At 44.4% G+C, this 23,956-nt stretch overlaps 1 protein-coding gene across 2 annotated transcripts in view; it reads right to left on the reverse strand.

The window, feature by feature from the left end:
- The window catches only part of ZRANB3 (zinc finger RANBP2-type containing 3), a 744,981-nt gene that overhangs the window by 333,678 nt on the left and 387,347 nt on the right, over positions 1-23,956 (reverse strand). For both annotated transcript variants that reach the window (XM_069225060.1, XM_069225059.1), the window contains one exon: positions 11,515-11,686. In XM_069225060.1, the coding sequence (XP_069081161.1) occupies positions 11,515-11,686 (172 nt within the window). The remainder of the gene's footprint in view (positions 1-11,514; positions 11,687-23,956) is intronic.

Raw genomic sequence — 23,956 nt, forward strand, 5'->3', positions numbered from 1 at the left:
TCTTGTCTTCTCCTCCCAACCTCTGAACGCTGTAAGTGCTGGCAGCGTCTCTTTTGACCTCCCAGCGTCCCGCCACTGCGGGTCATCCCGCCAATCATGGGCAGAGAGACTAGGAAGTCTCGGAGGAACAGGGGCAGCGTCAGCACAAGTGCGAGTCATGTGCGGGCGAACTGGTTCCAGCCCGTCACACCACCCTTCTGGCAGGTCTACCAACACCCAAGATAGAGTGCAACATATGACACTGACAAGGCATGTCGCTTACATGCTCTGATCATAAAAACATGAAACTGCCATTTTTACTGTGGCACAAGATTACACGATAACCCCCCCAGCCACACTAACTCCTGAACAGTGCAACCAAAGTGGGCACTCCCTGTATCAACAACTCATTACACTAAGCTAAACTTGAATCTGAGGTTGAAAATAATTTAACTTGTTGCAATGTGCAGTTTTACAAAGCTGCCACTTTGTTGCCTTTAAAACTCCTGTGCCCTCCCAGGCACAGATGGAGCCTGTTCTACGAGACGGCTTTCTGCCTTCTCGGCGAGACACGCCAACCACTCTCAGGAAGGGAAACAATGAGGGACTGCAGGACAGGGAGGTGTTACCTCCCTCATGCAGGAAACCACAAGGGTGCTGGCCCCAAAAGGCAGGCTTCAAAGGGGAAGTGGCCTTTCAATGGCAAATGCGTAACGCTAGTGTGGAGGGCTGTCCCATTGTTTAGGCAAACAGGCTTGCACGGGGAGCAGAGAGGAAAAACCAGTTGCCAAACAGTTTCCCCAAGGACGTGTAGCCCTGAAGTAGTCACACACCAGATGTGGGCTAGTGAGGTCCACACAATGGAGAAAGGGTTCGGCCATCTTGAGAGTGGTCAGAATGGTGCATCCTGGGATAGGCAGATACCCTGCACCCAACCTCAAATTTCAATTGACCTGGAAAGAGGACCAAAGAAGGACTGCCCTGCTGCATCGAAGGACCAGCAAACACAGGCTGCACAGTTGAGGACTGCACCTGCTGCACTTGGTTGTTTGTGAAGAGAATGACGGTGCCTACTGTGTCTTGCTCAAGAATAAGTCATCTCTAGAGCCCAGAAAAGCCAAAAGATTCCAAGGGCGAGCTGACTGGCCTCTTGATCACAACAGAGGGACACAACAGCTGAAGAAACCTGCTAAGGCAAGTTTGTAGCCCACACGCTTCAAGTCGAAACCACCACCACCATGAAGCATAAGAGACCAAGGTCTGGCGCAGAGTTGCACAGAAGTTCGCTGAACGCGAATGTACTGTCGGTAAGCTGCTGGGACCTCCAGAGGATGAGCTATCGGCCCAAAAGGACTGGCCTGTGACCACAACACCAGACGACTGGTAGTGCTGTTGCAACTGGACTTTGGCGAGACCGGATGGGACCTTGTGGGATGTCGACCCTGCAACCACTAACCCGCGCACCATCCTAGCGGATCAAGAGTGCCTGAAGAAAGACCTGTACCGACCGCGTCGCTTCCACAGCATCCATGGCACCTTCAGAATCCTTCATCCCTTGCACCAAAACCACTTCCCTTGAAAAAAAAAAGCCTGCAACAGATAAAAATGCTTGGATTTGACTGAGGATTGCTTCTCTTGTTAAACTAACTATTCTTAAGGTCCTGGCTGGTCTCCCTGACTGGCTCTCAACTGCAGTTGGTCACCTACAATAACTCCCAACTGACCGCATTACACCTAGTCCAACTTTTTACTGAAAAAGTTTCTAAGTTCATTGAATTGGCCAGTGCTTGTTTGTAGTTAAGTACATTGTTTTGGTTTATTAATTCTTGTAAATTCTGTATCTCCTCTGCATCTTTTTCATGGTGTCCAAATTTATATAGAAAATACAGTCATTTTTATAAACTGGTGTTGGATTTTTTTTTTTAGTGTCCTGTCGATTTCTTCTCTAATTGTTTTGGTGCTGTTTAAATGGTTAAAAATAGTTCCTCTGTGTAAACTTTATTACTCGGTGCCACAGCTACCCAGGACTGAGGTGAGGGTTTGACAGAAAAAAACCTACTGGTTATAAAGGGGTTGGTAAGTGTATTAGATGGTAAGGTCACACAACCACACCATATAATACAGCCCATTTCCTAACAAGTGTTGTGTCTCAGGCACCACACCAGACAATGAATTTATCCCAGTGTTCTGCGTAAATAGATCACGTGGAGGGAAGTCTGGCAGAAAAGGATAACATACTCTGCTCCAGTCTAATTCAAACACATTAAATTGCCATCACAATGACTTGCCTGATCTTTTTCAGGACCTGAGGCAGGATGGGTAACAGTGGGAAGGCAGTTAGCAGTGCCTTGGTCCCCTCAAGAAGGAATCTGTCTCCTAATGAGTGCCTGGAGGAAACTCCAGCATGCAACAGTGCTGACACTACGTATTCTCTACACTGCAAACAGATTTAGCCAAGACTCCCTCTATTGTTTGTTCGAAAACATCTTGCGCCACCTCCAGTTGAAAACGCTACTAACGATCTGCCATACTACACCTGCTCAATTTGTCCATTCTGGAATTCAGATACCTTGCTAGGTGGTTGTAGACCAGGAAGCAATTCTGTTGCTCCACCACCTAAAGAGGTGTGGAGCCTCCTGCAACTGAGTCCAGGACCCCAATTCCACCCTGCTTGTTGCAGTACCAGATCGCGGTAGTATGCAAGAACCTGCATCAGTTTTCACCAGGGAAAGGAGAGCCGCCTGCCATAAGTCAGATTGGCACCTGTCAGCCACCACAGCAAATTATGAGTTGTCTCCCTTGACGCCCGATGCAGAGCTAACTGGAATTTGAAGTTTGATTACAGGGACAACTGGCATTGTGGCTGAAGAGGATGCACAAGTGCAAATTACCTCAGTCATCTTCACCGAGTTCTAGTACCAATTCTTAAACATCTGAATCATACTATGAATGTCCAAGAATCGCGGCAGAGGAGTGAAGGTCTTGAAAGACACAGTGGCAAGAATTGTCCCAGTGAATGAAAGTCAGAGTGGGCATCTTCGACTTGTTGATGCTGAAGCGCAACAATGTCACAAACTCAGCAACTGTCATTAGCCGGTTCTTGACTGACTGTGGCAATCTTGCCTTCATCAGCCAGTCATAGAACTGAATATATGTTCTACGGACATCTGAAGATGAGTCGATATCTGAAGAAGGGCTGCAGACACTGCAATCACTTTCCTGTAGGGTCGATGTAAAGCCAAAGAGGAGCACAGTGAATTGAAATTGGTCTTGGTCCACCTTGAACCACTGGTATTGCCTGTGAGGCTGCAGGACCAGAATATGGAAATAAGCATCCTGCAAGTCCAGGGACTCTAGTCAGTCCCCTAGGTCTAGGGCAAATATAATCTAGGCCAATGTATTTTGAATATGCCCCTGCACAGAAAGAAATTCAACAGCCAAAGGTCTAGGATAGGCTTGATGCTCTTGTCCTTTTTCAGGTCCTGGAAATAGCATTAATAGCATCCTTCACTTTCCTCTGACTCCAGTACCTGTTAAATGGCACACTTGGAGAATAAAAGGTTTATATCCTGCATCAGGCTTATCAAGTGCTCCTCTGAAATTCATTCTGGTGGGGAAGAAATACGTGGCAAGGAGGAACAAAAGGGTGAGGTGTCCCATGTGATGGATCTCAAACAATCATGCATACCCCAGCCGAATGAATCAAGGACAAACTTGACTAGCTTGGCAGCTACCACAGCACATGGTGGTATTGAAGGACTGTGGACCCTGCTGTCCTGAGTGGCAGCTGCCGGTGCTGTAACTGAGGCCTGCAAAGGACTGGGCTGTGTGCCATATCAACGGTTGGGAAGACTGACGCTGAATATAGGCCAATGCCTTGGATGAACCCCTGAATTTCTAATTGTTATGCTGTTGTCAATAACCCAAGAGTGTGTTTTGGCTCAACTGTCTTTAAAGCTCACTAACACAGAGGCAGCCTTTTCCTCCAATGAGTCTGGACCCATCAAAGGATATATACATCAGTGATGCCTGCACATCACCAACAAATCAAGTAAAACTCATCCACGCAGGGTCCACACTGAGGTTGCACAGTGGGCAACAATTATGGATTGGGATGCATCCCAAGCAAATGCCAGTGTCTGAAATTAATTCAAGCATTCCATTTATCACCTTATTTTGTTGATGTCCTGAGAATACTGGGCTAAACGTTCTGCCAATGCAATCAGTACTATTCAGGTCCACATCCTATCATGTATTGTCTAAACCAGAGAAGCTCTGAGGTTCTATGAGACTGCCAGCAAAATCTTGCTGGCTATGTTCCACAGAGCATGTATGTACCTGCCCAGTAACAAATCACATTTATGGACTAAAGGTCTAGACTTGCGGATGAACTCAACTTCTTACCAAAAGCTCCAAGCCTTTTGGTTTCATTACCAGGGGACTTGTTAGGAATTAATTTAGATTCACCTTACTCCTCCAGGCCTACACGATTAGATTCCCTGTTGTAGCATGTCTAATTTTGAAGTCAGGATCATCGTGTGCTGTCCTACGTTCCTGAGCTATTGGCAGTCAGCTAGCAAAGCAAGAACAAGGCTTGGATCAAGTCACCATCATGGTGCAGTGAGGGCATTATTAAATGGTAGAAATGGCTACGATGACGTAGTCCCTGATGGAAATATTTCTGTCAGAGCTTTCGTTTTTTTCTCAATAGAGGGCAACTACAGATCTAGCACCTCAGCTGCCATCTGGACCACCAGTGCACAGAAGGCACTTTGGGACAGATGTAGGTAGGCTTTTGCACCTCGCAAACGGCGAAAAACGCCGTTTGCGAGGTGCAAAAGCCCTCAAGCGATGCAGAAACACATTTTGCGAGTCGGAACCGACTTGCAAAATGTGTTTCCGACTCGCAAATAGGAAGGGGTGTTCCCTTCCTATTTGCGACTCGCACCGCGATTTAAGTTGATTTGTGACCGCGAAAGCGGTCGCAAATCAACTCGCAGTTACCATCCACTTGAAGTGGATGGTAACTCATTCGCAAAGGGGAAGGGGTCCCCACGGGACCCCTTCCCCTTTGTGAATGCTCACAAAATTATTTTTTCAGAGCAGGCAGTGGTCCTATGGACCACTGCCTACTCTGAAAAAAACCGAAACAAAAGGTTTCGGTATTTTTTTCTATTTGCAGCTCGTTTTCCTTTAAGGAAAACGGGCTGCAAAGAGAAAAAAAAAACTGCTTTATTTAAAAGCAGTCACGAACATGGAGGTCTGCTGACTACAGCAGACCTCCATGTTTGCGAGTGCCTATACTCGCTATGGGGCCGCAATTTGCGACCCACCTCATGAATATTCATGAGGTGGGTCATTGCGACCCCATAGCGAGTTGCAGTCGGTGTCTGAGACACCGTACTGCATACCAATTTGCGAGGTGCAAATTGCGAGTCGCATGGACTCGCACTTTGCACCTCGCAAATTGGCGTTTTGCTACATCTGGCCCTTTATTCCTATAGTGGCCCATTTGGACAGTAAAGCTCTGTTACAGTGGAAGTGTCTAGTCTACTGGCATATGGAAAATCCAAATACAATGTTTCATCAATACTGTAAAGGAGGAGTAATCCATCACCATCCTCCTCAACATCAGTGTCCTGAGGGGAGCCTATGTGTCTTTTGTATAGATTCAGAGTCAGGGCCAAAAATAGAACAGATCCTCTACTAAAAGTTGTGCCCCAGAGGCACTGGGTCAGAGTCATGCTGCATAATGTCAGGTTGCACTTTTGTGATCTTGCGGCATTACTTAGGTCGAGCACGGGCCAACATCAGTTTGGGGTCCGTCATGGACATCGGCACCATATTATCATTGGTGGCTGTAGAGTCGATATCAGCACCAGTGCTGCAGGAACTGGCATAGAAGTCGGTATATGAGCTGGTACAGGCCCCAAGGGACAAAGGTGGTAAAGAACGATCCCTGGGGAAGTAATCTGACTAGATGCTGTATGGCTCCGTGGGGCACAAAGGCACCCAAGAGAAGGCCGGAATTGTGTTTAAGATATACTGCATGGCCTCCTCTAAGGCTGTTGGGTCAACAACTAGGGGACCTTGGGGCGCATTAGGACCAGCTGAGGAATCAGTTACTCTGAGAAAAGACCTCTTTTTGACACGGTTAGCCCCCACTTTTTGCCTGATGTTTGATGTAGCCTAGACGTTGTAGTTCCCAGGGGCCCCGTCCTTAACTACCACTTCAAGACCCTAGTAAATGGGTACCTATGTGCCCTGGGCATGGGGTACTATGAGTAGGACCATGAGGGCAGCTGCACTGATTATGCCACCCTCTAGGGCACGCATCCAGATGCACCCAGCATTGCCATTGCAGCCTGATTGTCCTGGTGCAAACCTAAAACACAAACTCGACATGGCACACTGCCTTTGTGCCCTGTCCACCATAGACTGCATTTAACTATGGATAAGACACCCCTCTGGTAGGCCTTCAGCCCTAAGGCAGGATGCTCCATATTATATGTGAGGGCATAGTTGCATGAGCAATATGCCCCCACTGTGTCCTTGCTAACTCTGGGACATAGTCACTGGTCAACACGAGTTTCCCAGCTACATGATGGCACTCTGAACCCTGGGTCGTTTGATATCAAACAACTCAGAATGATAAATCCAAACTGGTACCAGTATTGGATTTATCCCTAAATGTACCCAGGGGTCACCATAGAGGTGCCCCCTGCAAAAGCTAACTATCCTGCCATGATTGCTGACTGGTTCTTTCCAGGCTTCCACCTCCAGACAGCCAATAAGCAAACCTTGGGAAGAGCCATGTCTCTCTGGTTTGTAAAACAATGCCCTTCCTGGGTGGAGGAGCTAACACCCCGTCCCTCAGGAATGTGCACTGACCTGGCGGTGAAATTCAAAGAGCTTACCGCCCTTGGAAGTCAACCCCCAGGCCTGCTGCTAGCAACAGATGGCCTTCCCCTTTGCAAACCCCCACTTTTGGCGGGAGCAAAGGCGGGAACCCACACAAAGGGTATGAGGAGTGGGCCCCACCTGGCATGCACTACTCCTAAGGTGTTGCCTGCGAGGTGGTCCCTCCATTTAATTTTCCTCCATCTTTGATGGAAGGAAACTAGCAAATTAGTTTTAGGGAGGTGACCTTTCCCACAGGAAGTGGTCACTATTGTGGGTGTAGCCACCCAAGGGTAAGTATTCCATTGGCCACTACCAGGTTCCCCCTAAAACGCCCACTAAATTCAGTATCAGTGGGCATCCCTAGACCAAGAAATCAGATTTGAAGGGCACAAAGAAGACCAGCACAAAGAAGATCCAAGGCATGAGAACTGTGGACCTGCTGCATCAAGAAAAGGCGCCAAACCCTGCCCGCTGAACCCCGACAATCGCCGCTGCAGAGAAGCTGGACACTGGACTGACCTCAAGAAACCCAGAGCACGTCCAGGCTTCACCAATCACCAAGAAACTCCCTCTGGAGTGGAGGTACCACTCTGCAACAACCCAAGAACCAGCAATCCAGTGAGGCTCACTTCACTGACCAGCCGATATCTCCCAAACCTGAAGTCGCAGCTGGAGCCAACGACACCGACAACCAGGGAGACAAACCCCTCAAGTGTACCAAGTTTGGTGGCACTGCGCCCTCCAGTGGCCGAATCGTGCCTGGGTCTGGTCAGCTGACAGTGGACAACCAGCTCATCCAGAGCTGAAAAAGGAACAGGAGAAAGCCCCAGTCGAGGGACTTCAGTAACACCCAGACTTCCCACCAGAATGCCCCCTTTGTCCTGTAAGCGACCTTCAAACAGACCTACCTCCAGATCCAAAGGGCATCTTTGGGCACAGACTCTGGCTCACCGATTTGCTCTGCACTCTGCCACCCTGTGCCCTGGAACGAAAAGCCAGCTGTGCCCAAAGGCTCCCTCACCCCTTGTGACCTCAACACTTCAAGGGGACCCCAAGAAACCACCTTTAAGTTGACCAGAGCAGACCTTTTTCCAAGTGGTCCCCCTCAGTGGCTCTGCACCAGCTCCAAGAGACTTTCCAGAGTTGCTCCGGCTGGAACCGGGAGCCATCTGAACTTTTCCAGCTGGCACAGTGTGCCCACTGACAACCTCGACCAACCTGCATAAGCAGAACTTGGTAAAGCAACTGTGTGATTTTTATGAATTTTTAAAGGTGTATTCCTATTGACTCCTATGGTGCCAAATTACGCAAAGTAAGTCTGCATTTATTACAACTTGAAAAATCCATATCTTAAAAAGTACTTAATCAATTTTGATAATCTTGGTCTTAAAATGTATATAAAAATCTGAAGTGTTTTTATTAATTGGTCTCAAGTTATTCCTTCGAATGTGTGAGTTGCATGATTGATACTGGGAGCACAACAAATGCTTTGCACTTCCCCAAGATTGGCCTAAGTGCACGACCAAGCTACCTCAAGAATGTTATGTTTTCGCCTGAACTTCAACTTTGACTAACCACAAGACTTCAAGTGGGAACCGGATCATTTGCAAGAACTGCCTCATGGTTCGGGACCAATAAAGGGCCTGCGACTTGGAGCAGAAGCAAGACATGAACTTTGACGGAGACATCACCTTGTGTCCTGTGATGTAAAGTATCACCTCCTCGTGCATAATGATGCAAATGTCGCACAACTTACAGTTCTCAGAGGAGCTCAAGTACCAAAGACACAACTTGTGTAAGCCAGTGACTGGCATCTGCTTCCTTCACTCTCAACACACTTTGGTGCTTGTTGTTTTCAGAGGGGACATGATTCACTAGTACGGGCTGCAAATTTTGGAGTTGTAAGTACGACAAAAGATGTAAGCGGAGGTCCGGATCCCCACTGAAAGGTGCAGAATTTCTGTCAACTGGATGCAAACGTTTCTCTAGGCTTGCCAGATTCACAGGGGGTTTTCAAACCATAACTTTTAATACATTACCAGTTATGTAGAACAATTATCTTTGAAAGCGTTGCCATGCTGAGATTGCATCTTTAAAGAGGCTTCAATAGTAGGGTGCTCATAACTACATTTTAACATCTACAGAATTGTATCTATCTTTAAATGTGTGATCCATTATCACATTTGTTATTTCTAAAATCTTTCTAAATAAAAAGTGATTCAAGTAATTACTTTCATAGTACATAGAAAATAAGGTACATTAGATTTCTTTTGTCAGCATTACAGGCTCCGACGGGTCTCCAATCAACCAATAAATCCCAATTGTTTTAAACTTTCACAGGAGCCCGACAACGATTTTGGCATTTCAAATATATGTTTTAATCATGTGGACATCTGTAATGTTTCACAAGGTATTACCTCATTCAACCTAACTCACTACCACCTCTATTTCTTAATACCATCTTCCTTTGATGCCCCCCTTTCCTACGTTTGTCTGATTCATTAGTTTATCATAAGTAGTGTTGGGAAAACGTATAATCTCACTATGAGGCATATGTTCTTGCACAACAAATATCCAAAAATGCTTTAAAATAATCCAAGGATGAAGGTGTTGTGTGAAGTACGAGAAATTGCTTTTAAGAAGGTACATATCCTCTCCAACTATTGCTCGTCTGGAAAATGTCAGGTTTGAAAAAGAAATGGGGGTTGCAGGTAAGCTGCAGCTAATACCCATTCATTTCCACCTTGTTAAATAGCTTAAACTGGCATGCTCTTCATAGTTAAATGAATAATTAACATGTTAAAGACTTTAATAATACATATTTGAAAACATGCAAAAATACCTCCGACTTGGAGTGAACAACATAATGAAGTAAATTATCTGCGATTTAAATATTACATTTAAATAACTGTAATAAAGTGTCAGGCACATTTTTATTCAACCACTAAGGAGGCACTTTTCATTGCGTTTTTCTATAAGCTTCTTCCTTTTTATACTTCTTTATTTAAGAGCCATACACAAGTTTAGATTTTGCTTGATTACCTATTCTCCCTTTTTTAGATGTTGTTTAATCCTTGTAACACTAAAAAGTGCCTCTCTTTCTTCTGCCTCAATAATGGTTTGCCACCACAAACATAACCAGGCCGTGCGCGAATTATAGATTGACTTACTTTCTTTGGGCTTCTGATTTTAAAATACCAACTGTAAAACTGGCAGAAGCAGTCGATATGGCATGTTGACACTTTACAGTGGTACACAGGACCAGAAAAACAATGTCAGTCCGAGGCATCCTGTTCTTAGTTTAGGCACAGAACGCCAGCAGGCTCCCTTTGCCAGGACATTTTGGGATCAGTGGCCACACATTTGCTTCGTACATCATAGCCAGACATCTCGGCATTGGCTGTGGCTGCAGTCACCACTTTTTTGTTCCATGAATTGCGTAAAGGGAAGATTTTGAGAGCCTTCATAAATGCGATGATGGTTGAAGAGATTTGACTCGCACTGCAAGTTGATTCTAGCCTTGCTTGAAGCCTATTTCCTCACCAATAAGATCTGTTAGGGTTGTGTGAAAGGAACCGACTAGTAAAACAAAATGGGTTCGGCGAACATAGGAGTAATTCTGGTGTATCGGTAAAGACAGCTGTGTCCGTTTTAAACCTCTTGGTTAGGGTGCATGCATTCGATCCTGGCCCTTGGAGGGAGTTGGGTCAATGTTAAAAGGGCAGGGACCACAGTATTCCCCCATGGCTGGTATCCATGCCGCAATATTTGATATTTTGTGCAGTCAATACGGATTGCATAGTCATAGAATTTGGTCTGACGCTAAGCAGTGGTGAGTCTTAAATTGTCAGCCAGCTGAAGAAAACGATTACTTGGTAAATGACGTCAATAGCGCCTAAATCTTACTCCAATTATTAAACTGAAAAATATCCGGCCTGGTAGACGGGGCCAATGACGCATCTGGTGTTCAGTTCAGTTGCCTGTAGAGTGTAGATAGTCCTCGTCTCGGCGCCCTCCTGTGACGCTCAGTTGTATTATTTGCCAAGCGTCTCCACTTACTAATTCGTTTCGACCAGCAGGATGAGATTTTGCCCGAACGAGTAAAATAGCACAACTGTGCTCCACTGTGCACACGAAGCACTAGTCGGAGTATGGTGACGAACACAGGGCGCCATATGCTGTTAAACAATCTAATGGTAAAATTGAACCTGGGAGTATAGACATAAAGAGAAAGGCAAGCTGTAAATGATTTGTCAGTGTTCCAGTGACAGCGTAAATCATTCATGCTTTAGTCGTACATTTTATCAAGAAGACGTAATACAAGAAACCTCTATAAAAGTTATTTCTATGAGTTCATGTTACCAGTAACACTATGCTCCAGTAATGTACTTTCTTTTTTCAAATCATTTTTTAGATACGTTGGTCAAATTGGTTTAGTTGACGTAAATCGGAATACAACACCTAGAATACAATATGTTGTTAAAGATATGCCCAGGACGGTAAAATTGTGTCCTGCACACCTGGAGTCTTCAGAGAACCTTTTTACTAGTGCTTTAAGCCTCTACTAAGTAAGTTACTAGAACACTCTTACTGAAAATGTGTGACAGCAGGACAGGCTTTTCACATACAAACCTTGGCGACATCTTTTGGAAGATCAAATGGAATGCGCTGCCGGATTTTAGGAGGGAGCTGGGTTAAAACATCTTGTTTCAATCGTCTGATCATTATCCTGTTTAATCGTTGGTGTAATTCATTTAAATTTGAAGCCCCTCTGTAGTCCCATTGAGTTCTTCTGCCAAAATGCCTGAAACACAAAAAAAGAATAAAGCCTTTAGCCCCATACCCACAATTTCTATTGCCGCCACAAGACTTCTATCATTTAAACAACACAAAATGCTGTTCTGTATTTCTTCCTCATAATTACGTAAACAAATGTTTTTTCAGCAAAGGTGTACAAGAAAAAATGAAGCCATTAAGAATATAATTACTACAATAACTGTGGAGGAGTACGAAAAGTGTTTAAAAAGCTAAACAGTTTCTATAATGCATGCAATTTAAAATTCCAATGGATATTGGTTGCAGAGTTCTATATTACTACTGTCTACTGTAGTGATGTATTGGTTTGTATGTAAAAGAAGAATGCTATGACATCAGGGGCAGTGGAATGTTGGGGCAGTGGAATGTTGGGGCAGGCTGTGACTGGGGATTGGAATGTTTTCATATGAAAGGCGGGAGTTGTGCCGGTTTGGGGATGGCGAGCACATGTATCTCTGTCTGTACATTATAACTGGAAATAAACTTGATAGGAAAGAACAAGAAGAGCCAGTGTACTTACTTCACATGGCGACGAGGATGGGATCTTAAAGCAGCAAGCATTGGACTAAGAAAACTGTATTGGAAGGCAACGCTACAGACATCAGACTGAGGATTGGAGAGCAGCTATTTTCGGACCTGCTTTGTTAAAGGCAACTTATTTTAAGCAAGTGAGGGAAGTTTTTTTTTTTATTATTATTTATTTATTTTTATTTTTCTCTTTCTCTAATACAGTTGTCGTTTGTTTATTTTGTTTGAGGCGCGTGTGTACTGCTCAAACGTTAGATTTTTCATCGCGTCGGTCCTCGCGTGCACCCCCGCATGGTTACTGGTTGCCTGGACAACATAATGCTTAATAACAATGTCTTGTGAACGTGCTGGTTCTTGCGCTGGAAGTTACATAGGAGCAGGAACAGCGTCCTTTTAATGTTAATTAGTACCAAGTACATGGTATTATTTTTACTATTCTTAACTTTTTAGCAACTTCATTGCTGAAGTTTATCCGGCACAAAGGAAAACTAACAGAAATTATTATAACAGAGATACATGTCTTGCTGAAGAAGTAAGCTAAAGAGTTATATTTTACAGCTATAATTTTTAGTACACTATGTCTTCGAGTGGAGATTCTTCTGGTACAGGGACGTCGCTTTCTTTGCAGTTGAGTACACCAAAGGAATTTTTAGCATCTCCTGGTGAACCAGCTGTACAATGGAAGGAGTGGAAGGAATATTTTTTGAATTACATAGCAAACTTAGAAGATTGCAATGGTTTAATCTCTGCTGAAAGAAAAAAAAGGATCTTAATGCACTGTTTAGGCCCTGAAGGTCTTCGTATTTACAATCAACTACAAAAACACGATAGTGGCGATGAAGATGTGTTTCAAAGTGCTATTTTGGATTTAAATGATCATTTTTCTCCTGCTGTTTGCATTGCGGTTACTCGTCACGCATTTTTCCATAGGAAACAAGAGAAACACGAGGACATAGAGAGCTACGTTTCTGCTTTAAAACATTTAGCTAGCTCATGTAGGTTTGCTGGTCTACATGATGAACTGGTACGGGACCAGATTGTAATGTATACTAAAAACAAATCTATTCAAGAGAGGTTGTGGATTGAAGGCGAATCCAGTTTAAAGGATATTATTGCTTTAGTGAAGAAAGCGGAATTATCCGAAAGATGTGCGAAAATCACTTTGGCACAGGATAAGAACTTTGAAGAAGTTGTTGCCAAAGTTAGTGATCGCAAGCACAACAAATGGTCCATGGATAAGCGGGATAATGACTTTAAAAAAGAGAAAAATAAAACTTTTGCAAAGAATCAAAAATATAACATGTCTGATCGATCCAGAAATGAGTGTTTCCGTTGCGGGAGTTCCTTTCATTCTGCAAAATTTGATGGGTGTCCAGCTAAAAATGCTAAGTGTTTGGAATGTGGAATTGTAGGCCATTTTGCTAGGGTGTGCAGGAAGAAACAAATGAAGAAAGTGAACAGTAAAGTGGCCTGCATTAAGGAAGTGGTGGAAGACTGTTCTGATGACAGTGATGAAGACGTAAATTATAAACTGAGGGGTTACAAAACTGTGGTTTTGAACATTCCAGGACAAACGTCAAACAAACCCTTGTGTTGGGTATCATTTGGGGGAGTTATGCTGCAGGTGGCAGCAGACTCTGGTTCCCCATACAGTATTGTTTCAGAATGCACATGGCAAAAGCATTTTGTACATAGTTTAGGAGAACATTTAGAAACCTCTGACATTTCGCCTGAAAGTTACACTGGTGATAGAATAGATATTATTGGTTTTAGATTGCTGGTATTCAAATTTAAGCAAAGACAAGCCATATGTAAATTATATGTGGCTAAGGATGGTCCGTCGGTATTAGGCTGGAAAGACCAAAAGAAACTGCATATTGTGCTTGATCCTAACAATGTAGAGCAAGTCTTAGTAATGTGTGATGAAGAAGACACAAAAAAATGGGTCACACAAGAGTTTCCAGGAGTGTTCAATGGGCAAGTAGGTCAACTGAAAGGCTTTATACATCAGATTAGACTCAAAAAGGATGCCAAACCAAAAATTCATAAGGTACGGAATATTCCGTTTATTGTCAGGGAAGAGGTAAAAAAAAGAGTTGGACAGGTTACAAAATTCACAGATTATAGAACCAGTTGAAGCTTCTGAGTGGGTTTCACCTTTGGTTGTTGCGCGTAAAGCTAATGGCAAAGTGCGTTTGTGTGTGGATTTGAGAGGTTTGAACAATAATATCATAGTAGATCAGTTTCCTTTGCTTCGTATTGATGAGATGTTGTCTGCCACGAGAGATGCTAAATGGTTTTCCACTTTGGACTTGTCGTCTGCTTACCACCAGGTTAGGTTGGACTATCATAGCAGACATCCTACAACTTTTTGTACACCATGGGGTTGTTTTCGTTTCAAACGTATGCCATTTGGTTTGGCGTCGGCGGCTGCCGTCTTTCAAAGGTTGATGGCGCAGTTATTTGGACATTTGCCTAATGTTACATTCTTTCTGGATGATATTTTAGTTATGGGAAGTAGCAAGAAACATCATGATAAGGAATTGAGGAATATTTTGAACATCTTACAAGAAAAAGGTCTGACCGCAGAGATCAGTAAATGTACGTTTGCACAGAGAAAAGTAACGTATTTAGGACATGAGATTTACCATGAAGGCATAAGACCTAAAAAAAAGTTGGTGGAAGCTATTAAGAATGCCCCATGCCCCACATCTAAAGATGATTTGAGATCCTTTTTAGGTCTAGCCGAGTTTTATTCGAAATTTGTAGAACATTTTTCAGCTAAAACCTACCAAATGAGACTGTTACTAAAAAACAAAGTGAAATTTGAATGGAATGTAAGTTGTCAGAAGGCTTTTCAGGAAATTAAGAATGCAATTGTGAGTGCTCCAATGTTGCATGGGTACGATCCAAAAGCTTGTTCTATTATCACTACGGATGCAAGTGGTAAGGGCCTTGGTAGTGTATTAACACAGAGTGACAATGTGGGTAAAGAGTATGTGGTTGCATTTGCATCCCGTTCTTTGTCTCCCACAGAGGAAAAATACTCTGTAATAGAGAGAGAAACTTTGGCATGTGTATGGGCATTAGAACACTTTCGGAAATTTGTTTGGGGGCAAAAATGCATCATACGGACTGACCATAAGCCTCTTACTAAATTGTTAACTACAGAAGGTTTATGTAGAGCATCTGCGAGAATAGCTAGACTATCTATGAGACTACAAGATTTCTTATATGAAGTGCAGTATGTTCCTGGGGTAAAAAATGTTACTGCAGATTTTTTAAGTAGAATGTCCTTACCTTTAAGAGAGTTGGATCAACATCCATGGAATGACTGGTGTGTTGCTGGTGTGTTTGATGAGAATACTTTAAGCTCATTGCAAAAAGAAGAATGGATCATGGAGTATGAGAAAGACGAAGTGTTGAAAGAAGTTAAAAACAAAGTGATGTTCGGCTGGTATAATGACAAGAAAGTCAAAAGCAGTGATATGTTAAGAGCTTTTTGGGAAGTGAGAGATGAATTGAGTATTGAAGGTGATTTTGTGTGTAGAGGTGGGAAGATTATTCCCCCCTGTGGTATTAGAAATAAACTTATTGCTATTGGACATGAAGGTCATTCAGGAATATCTCGCACCAAAAGAGGAATTAAAGTACTTTATTGGTGGCCAAAAATTGATGTAGAAATTGAGAGATATGTACGTGACTGCATGGAGTGTGAGAATAGTGACAAATCTCAAAAGACACTTAACCCGCCAATTTCTTCTTCAAGTTGTCCTAATATACCATGGGAAGAAGTTGCTTTAGACATTATGGGTCCTATTACGTGGCATGATGGGTCTTCAAAGTTTATTGTGGTTTTAGTTGATTTGTTTTCAAGGTGGATTGAATTTTCTGTGTTACAAAAAATTGATACCAAGGCAGTGATTAATTTTTTGGAGGATATATTTTTGAGGGAAGGATTTCCCAGAATTTTATTGACGGACAATGGTGTTCAATTTAAATCTGAGGAAATGAAAACTTTTGCTAAAATGACTGGTATTGAACAAAGGTTTACAGCTTTATATCATCCCAGGGGGAATGCTGTAGTGGAACGTATAAATAGGATTTTCAAGGGCATCATTCAAATTGCAAAGCATGGAAACAAAAGTAATATAGATTCTGAGTTAAGGAAAATGTTATGGGCTTATAGAGTGACACCTCATGAGACAATAGGTCAAAGTCCGTTTGATATAATGCGAGGTAGAATTCCATTTTCGAAGATTAACCCTGGTTAGATGCAAAGAAGCAGACAAGTACTTTGGAGCAAAGAACATGTAAGAAAGTGCATAAAGAGTTCACAAGAAAAGAACAAGAAATATTTTAATAATAAATATGGTACTAAAGAAGCACATTTGAATGTGGGAGATTGGGTGAGAGTGAAATCCGTAAGGAAAGTGGCTAAAGGTGAGAGCAAGTTTGGCGAGCCTATAAGAATTAAGAAAGTGATGAGAAATACTGTCATTTTGGATGATGGCAGTGTATGTCACATGAGTCGCGTTGCTATTGCTAAGCCTTGCAAACAACAATTTGTGCAGTATGATTTGCTGGAAGGTAATAATAACAAATATTGGTGGTTGGAGTGTGATATTGATGGTAACAAAGATTCTAGAGTTATTGGGGAATTGGGAGCTAGGGGCGGTCAGGAAGGTGTCCAGACTCGTATTAATATGGGAGAATTTGAATGTAATGTGAATGAGCGTGAACAGAATAAAAATGTAGCTTGTGGTGAAGTGAAGAAAAGTTGTTTCGGCAGGGTTTTGAGAAAACCTAAGGTATTAGAAAATTTTGTGTGTGATTAAATAAAAATATATATATTTATTTATATACATATTATAAAAAAAAATCTTGTTTTTTTTGTTAATTTTTTTAAGGGAAGGGGATGTGTAGTGATGTATTGGTTTGTATGTAAAAGAAGAATGCTATGACATCAGGGGCAGTGGAATGTTGGGGCAGTGGATTGTTGGGGCAGGCTGTGACTGGGGATTGGAATGTTTTCATATGAAAGGCGGGAGTTGTGCCGGTTTGGGGATGGCGAGCACATGTATCTCTGTCTGTACATTATAACTGGAAATAAACTTGAAAGGAAAGAACAAGAAGAGCCAGTGTACTTACTTCATCTACCAACATCTTGAATCATTCGTCTCACGGTAAAGTCATAGCAAGATCATAATGTAAAATTGTTTACCCAGTTTGACCAAACCACCCTTACGTTACAAAAATCACAGCACATATTTAAACCGGCCTAATTATATGATGAGTACTTAAAGAACACATTACTTACCTTTGGTAACACCTTGTCTGGAAGAGATTCAATCTAGCGAAAGATTCTTTAATTTAGAATAATCCTCAGGCGTCAAACTGGATCCAGAAACTTTTGAGGGCTCGTAAAAGGATAAATCCTTTACACTATAATCTGTCTGCAGAACAGTAAGGATTGGAGGGTTAGTAAGGAATTTGGGGCTAGCTACAGTCTCTACAAGTTAAGGAGTTACCAAAGGTAACTACCTACTTCATTTGATAGAGACTTGTAGCCACAGATTCCTTACCTTAGAATTGATAGCCAGGTAATACCTCCCAGAAGTTCCTATAGGTCTGAATGGGCAAAGTGACTGTCATGCTAAATCTGACTGTGCAGACACGAGTGATTTGCAAATGTGTGCAAGGAAGCACAGACAGACAGATATCCAGGACAGGAGCTCTGCAGGCTAACACAATGGTCACAAGCTTGGCTCTGGTAGAGTGAGTGCACAATCCCTTAGGGGATTGCTTTTTGGCCAATATGTAGCAGACTGTGACGCAGAGCACTACTCATTGTGTGATGGTCAGCTTCTGCACCGCCTTCCCTTTCTTGGTTCCAACATACCTCACGAAGAGTTGATTGTCCACCCAGAACTCATGAGTGCAATCAAGGTCGAACTACAACACTGTTATTTGGGTTAGCAAGTGGAGTCTCCTCTTCTTTAGTGGGGTAAGGCCAAGCATCAAAGGTAGGGAGAGTGATGGCTTGGTGTACAAGGAAAGAAGTTACTACTACCTTTGATAAGGAGGATGCTCGAGTATGAAGGACCAGTTTGGTTGAGTACAAGGTAAGGTATGAAGGATTGCAGGCAGTGCCTGTAACTCACTGACACCTCTGGGCAGAGTTCACCACTAGAAAGGCCGTTTTGGTGGTCAGAATTCTGAGTAGGCAGCTGTGGAGCAGCTCAAAGAGTGCACATCACAAATCTAAGAACCAGTTGAGGTACCACTAATGTATAATAAAGGAGCTGATGGAGACCTTTCAGGAACCTTTGTACAACAGGATTTGAAAAGGGATGGCTGATCTGGCAACCGAAGAAATTTTGCAGAAAAACAGCCTTTTAAAGTGCCTAAAACAGAGCCCTGTTCAGCCAAAGAAAGAATTACCAGAACTTGAGAAACAGCTGAAGACAGTGGATCAACATGTTTACATGTACACCTTGTCTGAAACTTGTTCCAACAGCAAGCGTATATCATCGTGGTTGAGGGATATCTGGCTGCCAAGATACCATTACAGACTTTGGACAGAAAGTCAAAAGCTGTTGACTTGTTGCAACAAAAGAAGTTCCTCCCGAAGTGACAGCACGATCGGGGGATGCTGCTCATCCTCAACAGCTCAGGATGCCAGACTCTCTGTGCTCAATCCGGAGCCACATGAATCACTAGGCCAGGTCGTTCCTGATCTTCTTGAGAACTCTGGGCAGCAAAGGTGTGCAGGTGGCCAGAGCTCAACTAGAGAAAAAAAACTTACCAGGACGAGGGCTGCCTTGGAAACCTCAGTGCACATAGCTGCTGACATTGCATGTTCTCAGCTCTTTACACTCTTGAAAGAGATCTTGCACCACTTCCAGATGGAGATGGCATTTATAATCCGCTATGCATCGACGGCTGAGTTCCTCCGCTCTAGCATTCAGAGAGCTCGCCAGATGTTGAACAACTAGGGATATGCATTGGTGTTCCAACCACATCCAGAGGTGTAGCACCCCATGAGAAAGGCTACACAACCCCACCCTGTTTGTTGCAGTACGACATGGCAATTGTGTTGTCCGTGAACACTTGCACCAGCCTTCCCTTAATTAAAGAACGGCTTTTAACTTTAACGCCAAACAGATCGCCTGGAGCTCCAAAAGATTGATGTGGAGGGTGGATTCCGCAGGAGACCAGAGTCCTCTTATCTCCAACTCACCCAAATAGCAGTCCAGGCTCAGGAGTGAAGCATCAGTCAATACAATCAGCTCTGGTGGGGGAATATAAAGGGGCCTGCTGCTGACCTAACCGCAGTTCGTGAGTCACCACTGCAGATCTTTTGCAGGTACCTATGAGATGTGGACCATGTCGGAGAGGTTCCACTGATGCTGCATCCAATGGAACTTCAGGTGCAACACCAGAGCCGACAAGAAGACATGAGGCTCAGCAACCTCAAAGTCAGTATCACCAATATCCAGGACACAGGATGAAACCTTGATATCTTGGCCTGAATATCCAGGTCTTGCCATTCCGGAAGACAGGCCCAAAACTGCACTGCGTCCAGAACAGCTAGGATGAAGGGGAGCGTCTAAGGAGGAGTCATGTGTGACTTTGGCATGTTAGAAGTGAACCCCAGTGAGAGCAGAAGGTTTGATGTAGTCTGAAGGTGGGAGACAACTGCCTTGGGCAAGCTCGCATTCAACAGCCAATCGGGGAGATAGGGGAACACTGGAACCCGTGATCTCCGCAGATGTGCTCCAACCATCATCATCACCTTAGTGAATACCTGAGGAGCACTGGTAAGGCCAAAGGAGAGCACAGCAAACTGAAGGTTCTCTTGTCTTAGCATGAACCGTAGGTAACACCTGTGGGCAGGCAGGTCTGGGATGTGCAAAAAGGGATCCATTAAGTCCAATCCTACCATCTAGTCTCCAGGGTCCACGGCAGATAGAACTTGAGCGAGGTTGAGCATTCTGAATTTCTCCTTCTCGAGGAAGGGATTAAGAAGGTGTAGGTCTAGTACAGGATGGAGGCTTCCTTTTTTTTGGCACCAGAAAGTAGTGGGAAGAACAACCACAGCCTACTTGTGATGTTGACACCCTTTTTACTGCTCCCTTGGCCCAAAAAGCTGACCGTTCCTGACAGAGTAAGGAGAAATGGTGCTCTGGCAGCCTATTGTAGGTGGGGCATGGGTGGAGGGGTGGTCACAAAGAGGAGAGAGTAACCCTTTTGGACGAGCTGCAAAACCCAATAGTCTTATGTGATTGACCTCCAGTGGTGCAGGTGATGGTTTATCCTGTACCCCACTGGATGCCCATGACTGTGGGAGGGCAAACTAAAGGTGTTTGGAGAGTGCAGCTGCTGGGGTTGGAGGCAGTGATGGAGTGGCCCAACTTCTGGCTAACTGTCCCACATGGTCTGCAAGAACCGTGCCCTTGGCCACAAAAATGATGGGCAACCTACTGGCCTTGGTGGCTGGGACGGTAGAGACGCTGTTAAACGTCCCTTCCAGTGCCATAAAGGGGCTGAATGTGGACTGGGGTTGGCTAGGGGCCATGGAAAGGCCCCAGGGTCCTGGGCATTGCCCTGCTGTCCTGAAAGTGGCTCCAATCAAGTGGGAGCCATTAAAGGGCATGTTCATGAGTGAGGCTTGGACGTCCCCCAAAAAGCCAGTGGTTCTCAACCAGCCATGGTGCCTAAGGGCCATCAATGATGAAATTGCTCTGCCCAGCTAGTTTTCTGGATCCTGCCCACATCATATGGTGAACTTGGCTGCCTCTCTCCCATAAGCAATTGCTTGAGAGAGTATGGCTCAGGCCTCCTCCGAGACCATAAGACGCACTGGTGCAGCAGAGTTCTAGATCGTATGGAGTATTGGCTCAAGAAGCATGCAGTGTTCGCCAACTGTAGTGGTAGGTTGGCAGAAGTGAATATTCCCCTGAAGCGATCTAGCCTCTTGGATTACCTGTCCAAAGGGGTGGTAGGGAATGCGCTGGAGATGATTTTGGAGGTGAAAACGTGGACCACCAAGCTCTCAGGGATGGGGTGCTGAGTAAAGGAGCTGAGGTCCCCAAGGGTGGGGCGGGTGATAGCGGTGGCAAATTGTTCTGTGCACTGGAGCTCCTGTGCAGGGCTTGGACCAAGCCCAAGCAAGACGCTGGTGAGGGCTTCATTGAAAGGACGAAGTGGTTCAGAAGGTGTGACTCACAGTTAAAGCACCTCCGTCAAGACATTCGTCTTGACTGCCAGTAAGGGAGAATGAAGGTCCAAGGCCTCAGCTGCCCTCCTCACCACCATAGCGGGGAGAGGCCAGGCCAGTGAATGGTGAGGTACACAATCAACTGGCACGGGGGAAGGTTGCAGTTGCTAACCTGGCGACGATGTGGATAAGTCACTGGATAACTGGGGCCCGAATGGCACTTAGGGCAACCTCACCAGTGGAAAACCATTTGGGGCCCCTCCTTGGCTCATGGGGCCCAAGGGTGCTCCAGAGTGTTAAGGCTGCCCAAGTATGAGGTGTATGGCCTCGTAAAACTCTTTCAGTTGCGCTGGGATCGCTCCGGCTCCTGGAAACTTGGGAGACGTGCTGAGACAGCCCGGATGCACGGTCCACCACAAAGCTAGGCCTAGAGTGCTAATACCCTGCGACTCATCCGAAGACTTGCGTGGCAAAGTCGAAAACCTCCTCGACGGCTACTTCTTTTTGTAGGACTTATTGGATTTGCGCAACAACTTCAAATGGGACTATGATCGCCGGGTGGGGCTTTGTGCACAATCTAGAGACCTTCCCTGCAACCGTGATCTGGAACTTCGGGGGGTTAACTGGTGTCAGACTACAAGGAGCTTGAGGGACTGGTCTCTCAGCTCATCTGGATGCATGACATCGCAATCCTCACACATCTTGGTGTTGTGATCGCACTCCAGACACCAAAGGTAAATGAAGTGTGGGTCTGTTACCAACAGCTGCCAGTGACAGGCGCTGCACGGTTTGAAACCTGCCTTTTTAGTGGGCATCCTCACACCAGAAGACTATGGCCCTCATTATGGGTTTGGAGGGCGGCGGCACCCGCCAAACTCGTACCGCCATCTGACCGCCAGTGTGGCCAGAACACCGCTGGCCCTATTACAAGTTTCCCGCTGGGTGGGCGAGAGACAGGACCTTAACAATGACGCCCGCTCCTAATCAAGCCGGTGGCAATGTGGCGGTGTGGCGGGTGCTGCTGTATCTGCCGCGTTTTTCACTTCCTGTAATTCGGGCAGTGGAAAGCGGGACAGGGCTGTCCATGGGGGCCTCCGCACTGCCCATGCCAAGTGAATTAAGATCTAAAGACATGTAATGTGGGCAAAGTCTTTTAAAATGAATATTTGACCAAAAGTCAAGAAAAGGTCAGTTAAGAAGTGACTAGGGTGGCTCTCTTTGGATCTGTGCTGACTGTCATGAAAAAAAAGAACTGAACCGAGTGTGCTGCCTATATAGGCACTACACGTCACTGCCCGCGCAGACGACAGCCGACATAGATACTGCTTGTCAAGGGTTTCCAGATCCAGTCTGACGTCTCTGGATTATTCTAAGGTAAGGAATCTGCGGCTAGAAGTGTCTTTCAGATCAGTTAGTTCTGCTCACAATGATCTTTTTAACAAAACAAATGGTCATGAATACTCTACATATGAAAAATGGAGAGGGTGTTTGGTGAGGAGGGGGAAGTGGTGAAACCAGGCGGAAGTGCACATATGCACTATTTGAGGTATATGTAACTATCCCCATCACTTCCCCATCCCTGCTGGCTACTATATCTTGAGTAAGTACCATTATAGTTTTAAGACACCAATGATGGTGGGTGCAGAGTCAAATGACTGAGATGACCTTAAATTAAGAGATTTCTATGACCAAGCATCAATACGATAGGCCTGATTTGGAATTGGACAGATACCATCTTGACGGACTATCGTCATTTAAATTTAGAAATGACTAGCAGTCCAGCAACGATCTCTGTTTACTGAAAGGAAAAGCCATCTCAGCAGTTCCTACCAACGTACAAAATGTTTGGTGGATGGCCCCTGTTGGTTTTGACATCCAGTCTACCAAACCTTTTAAACATTTTTTGTTTTCAAGAAACAAACCCCCTTAGTGGGAAATTCCAGGTCCACCATAAATAGGGTGGATAGTGTAATGTCATCTCCCCAACAGCCCCCACTCCATCTTAGAACGTTTTCAGCAGACAAAGCCAAAGGGGCTTTGTCAACATAAAACTTAAGGTTTACCAGTCTCTAAATTAGGCAAGCGATCCCAGGGCTTTGCAGACAGGGTAATCCGTCATGTTTGCAATGTAGCACTCGGTCAGTTAAACTCTAAATCAGACCCTATGCATCCATCAGCTTTTGTGCAAACCTAACAGTGGAGAAGTGGAGCATTGTACATTAATGGAGTGTGGTTGTAAAATGATACATGATCATTTATACAAAGTGTGGATTTATACATTTCTTGTAAGTACATTTTTACGCACAAAGAGAAAAAGTGATCTGACCAGAATCAAACTATTTTTAGTTAAGCACTGAAGTCTCATTATAGGCTAATGCGCATATCCTGTGCAGAAGAAGTTTGGATAGAAATACTTCCAGAAGTCCAAAGACGATCTGTGGCTTTCTTCATCTACTAAAAAAAAATCCCTTTCATAGAGCACTTAACAATGGGAATCTGCAGATAGCT

This window comes from Pleurodeles waltl, chromosome 3_1 (genome assembly GCF_031143425.1).
Source record: "Pleurodeles waltl isolate 20211129_DDA chromosome 3_1, aPleWal1.hap1.20221129, whole genome shotgun sequence".
Taxonomy (NCBI): domain Eukaryota; kingdom Metazoa; phylum Chordata; class Amphibia; order Caudata; family Salamandridae; genus Pleurodeles; species Pleurodeles waltl.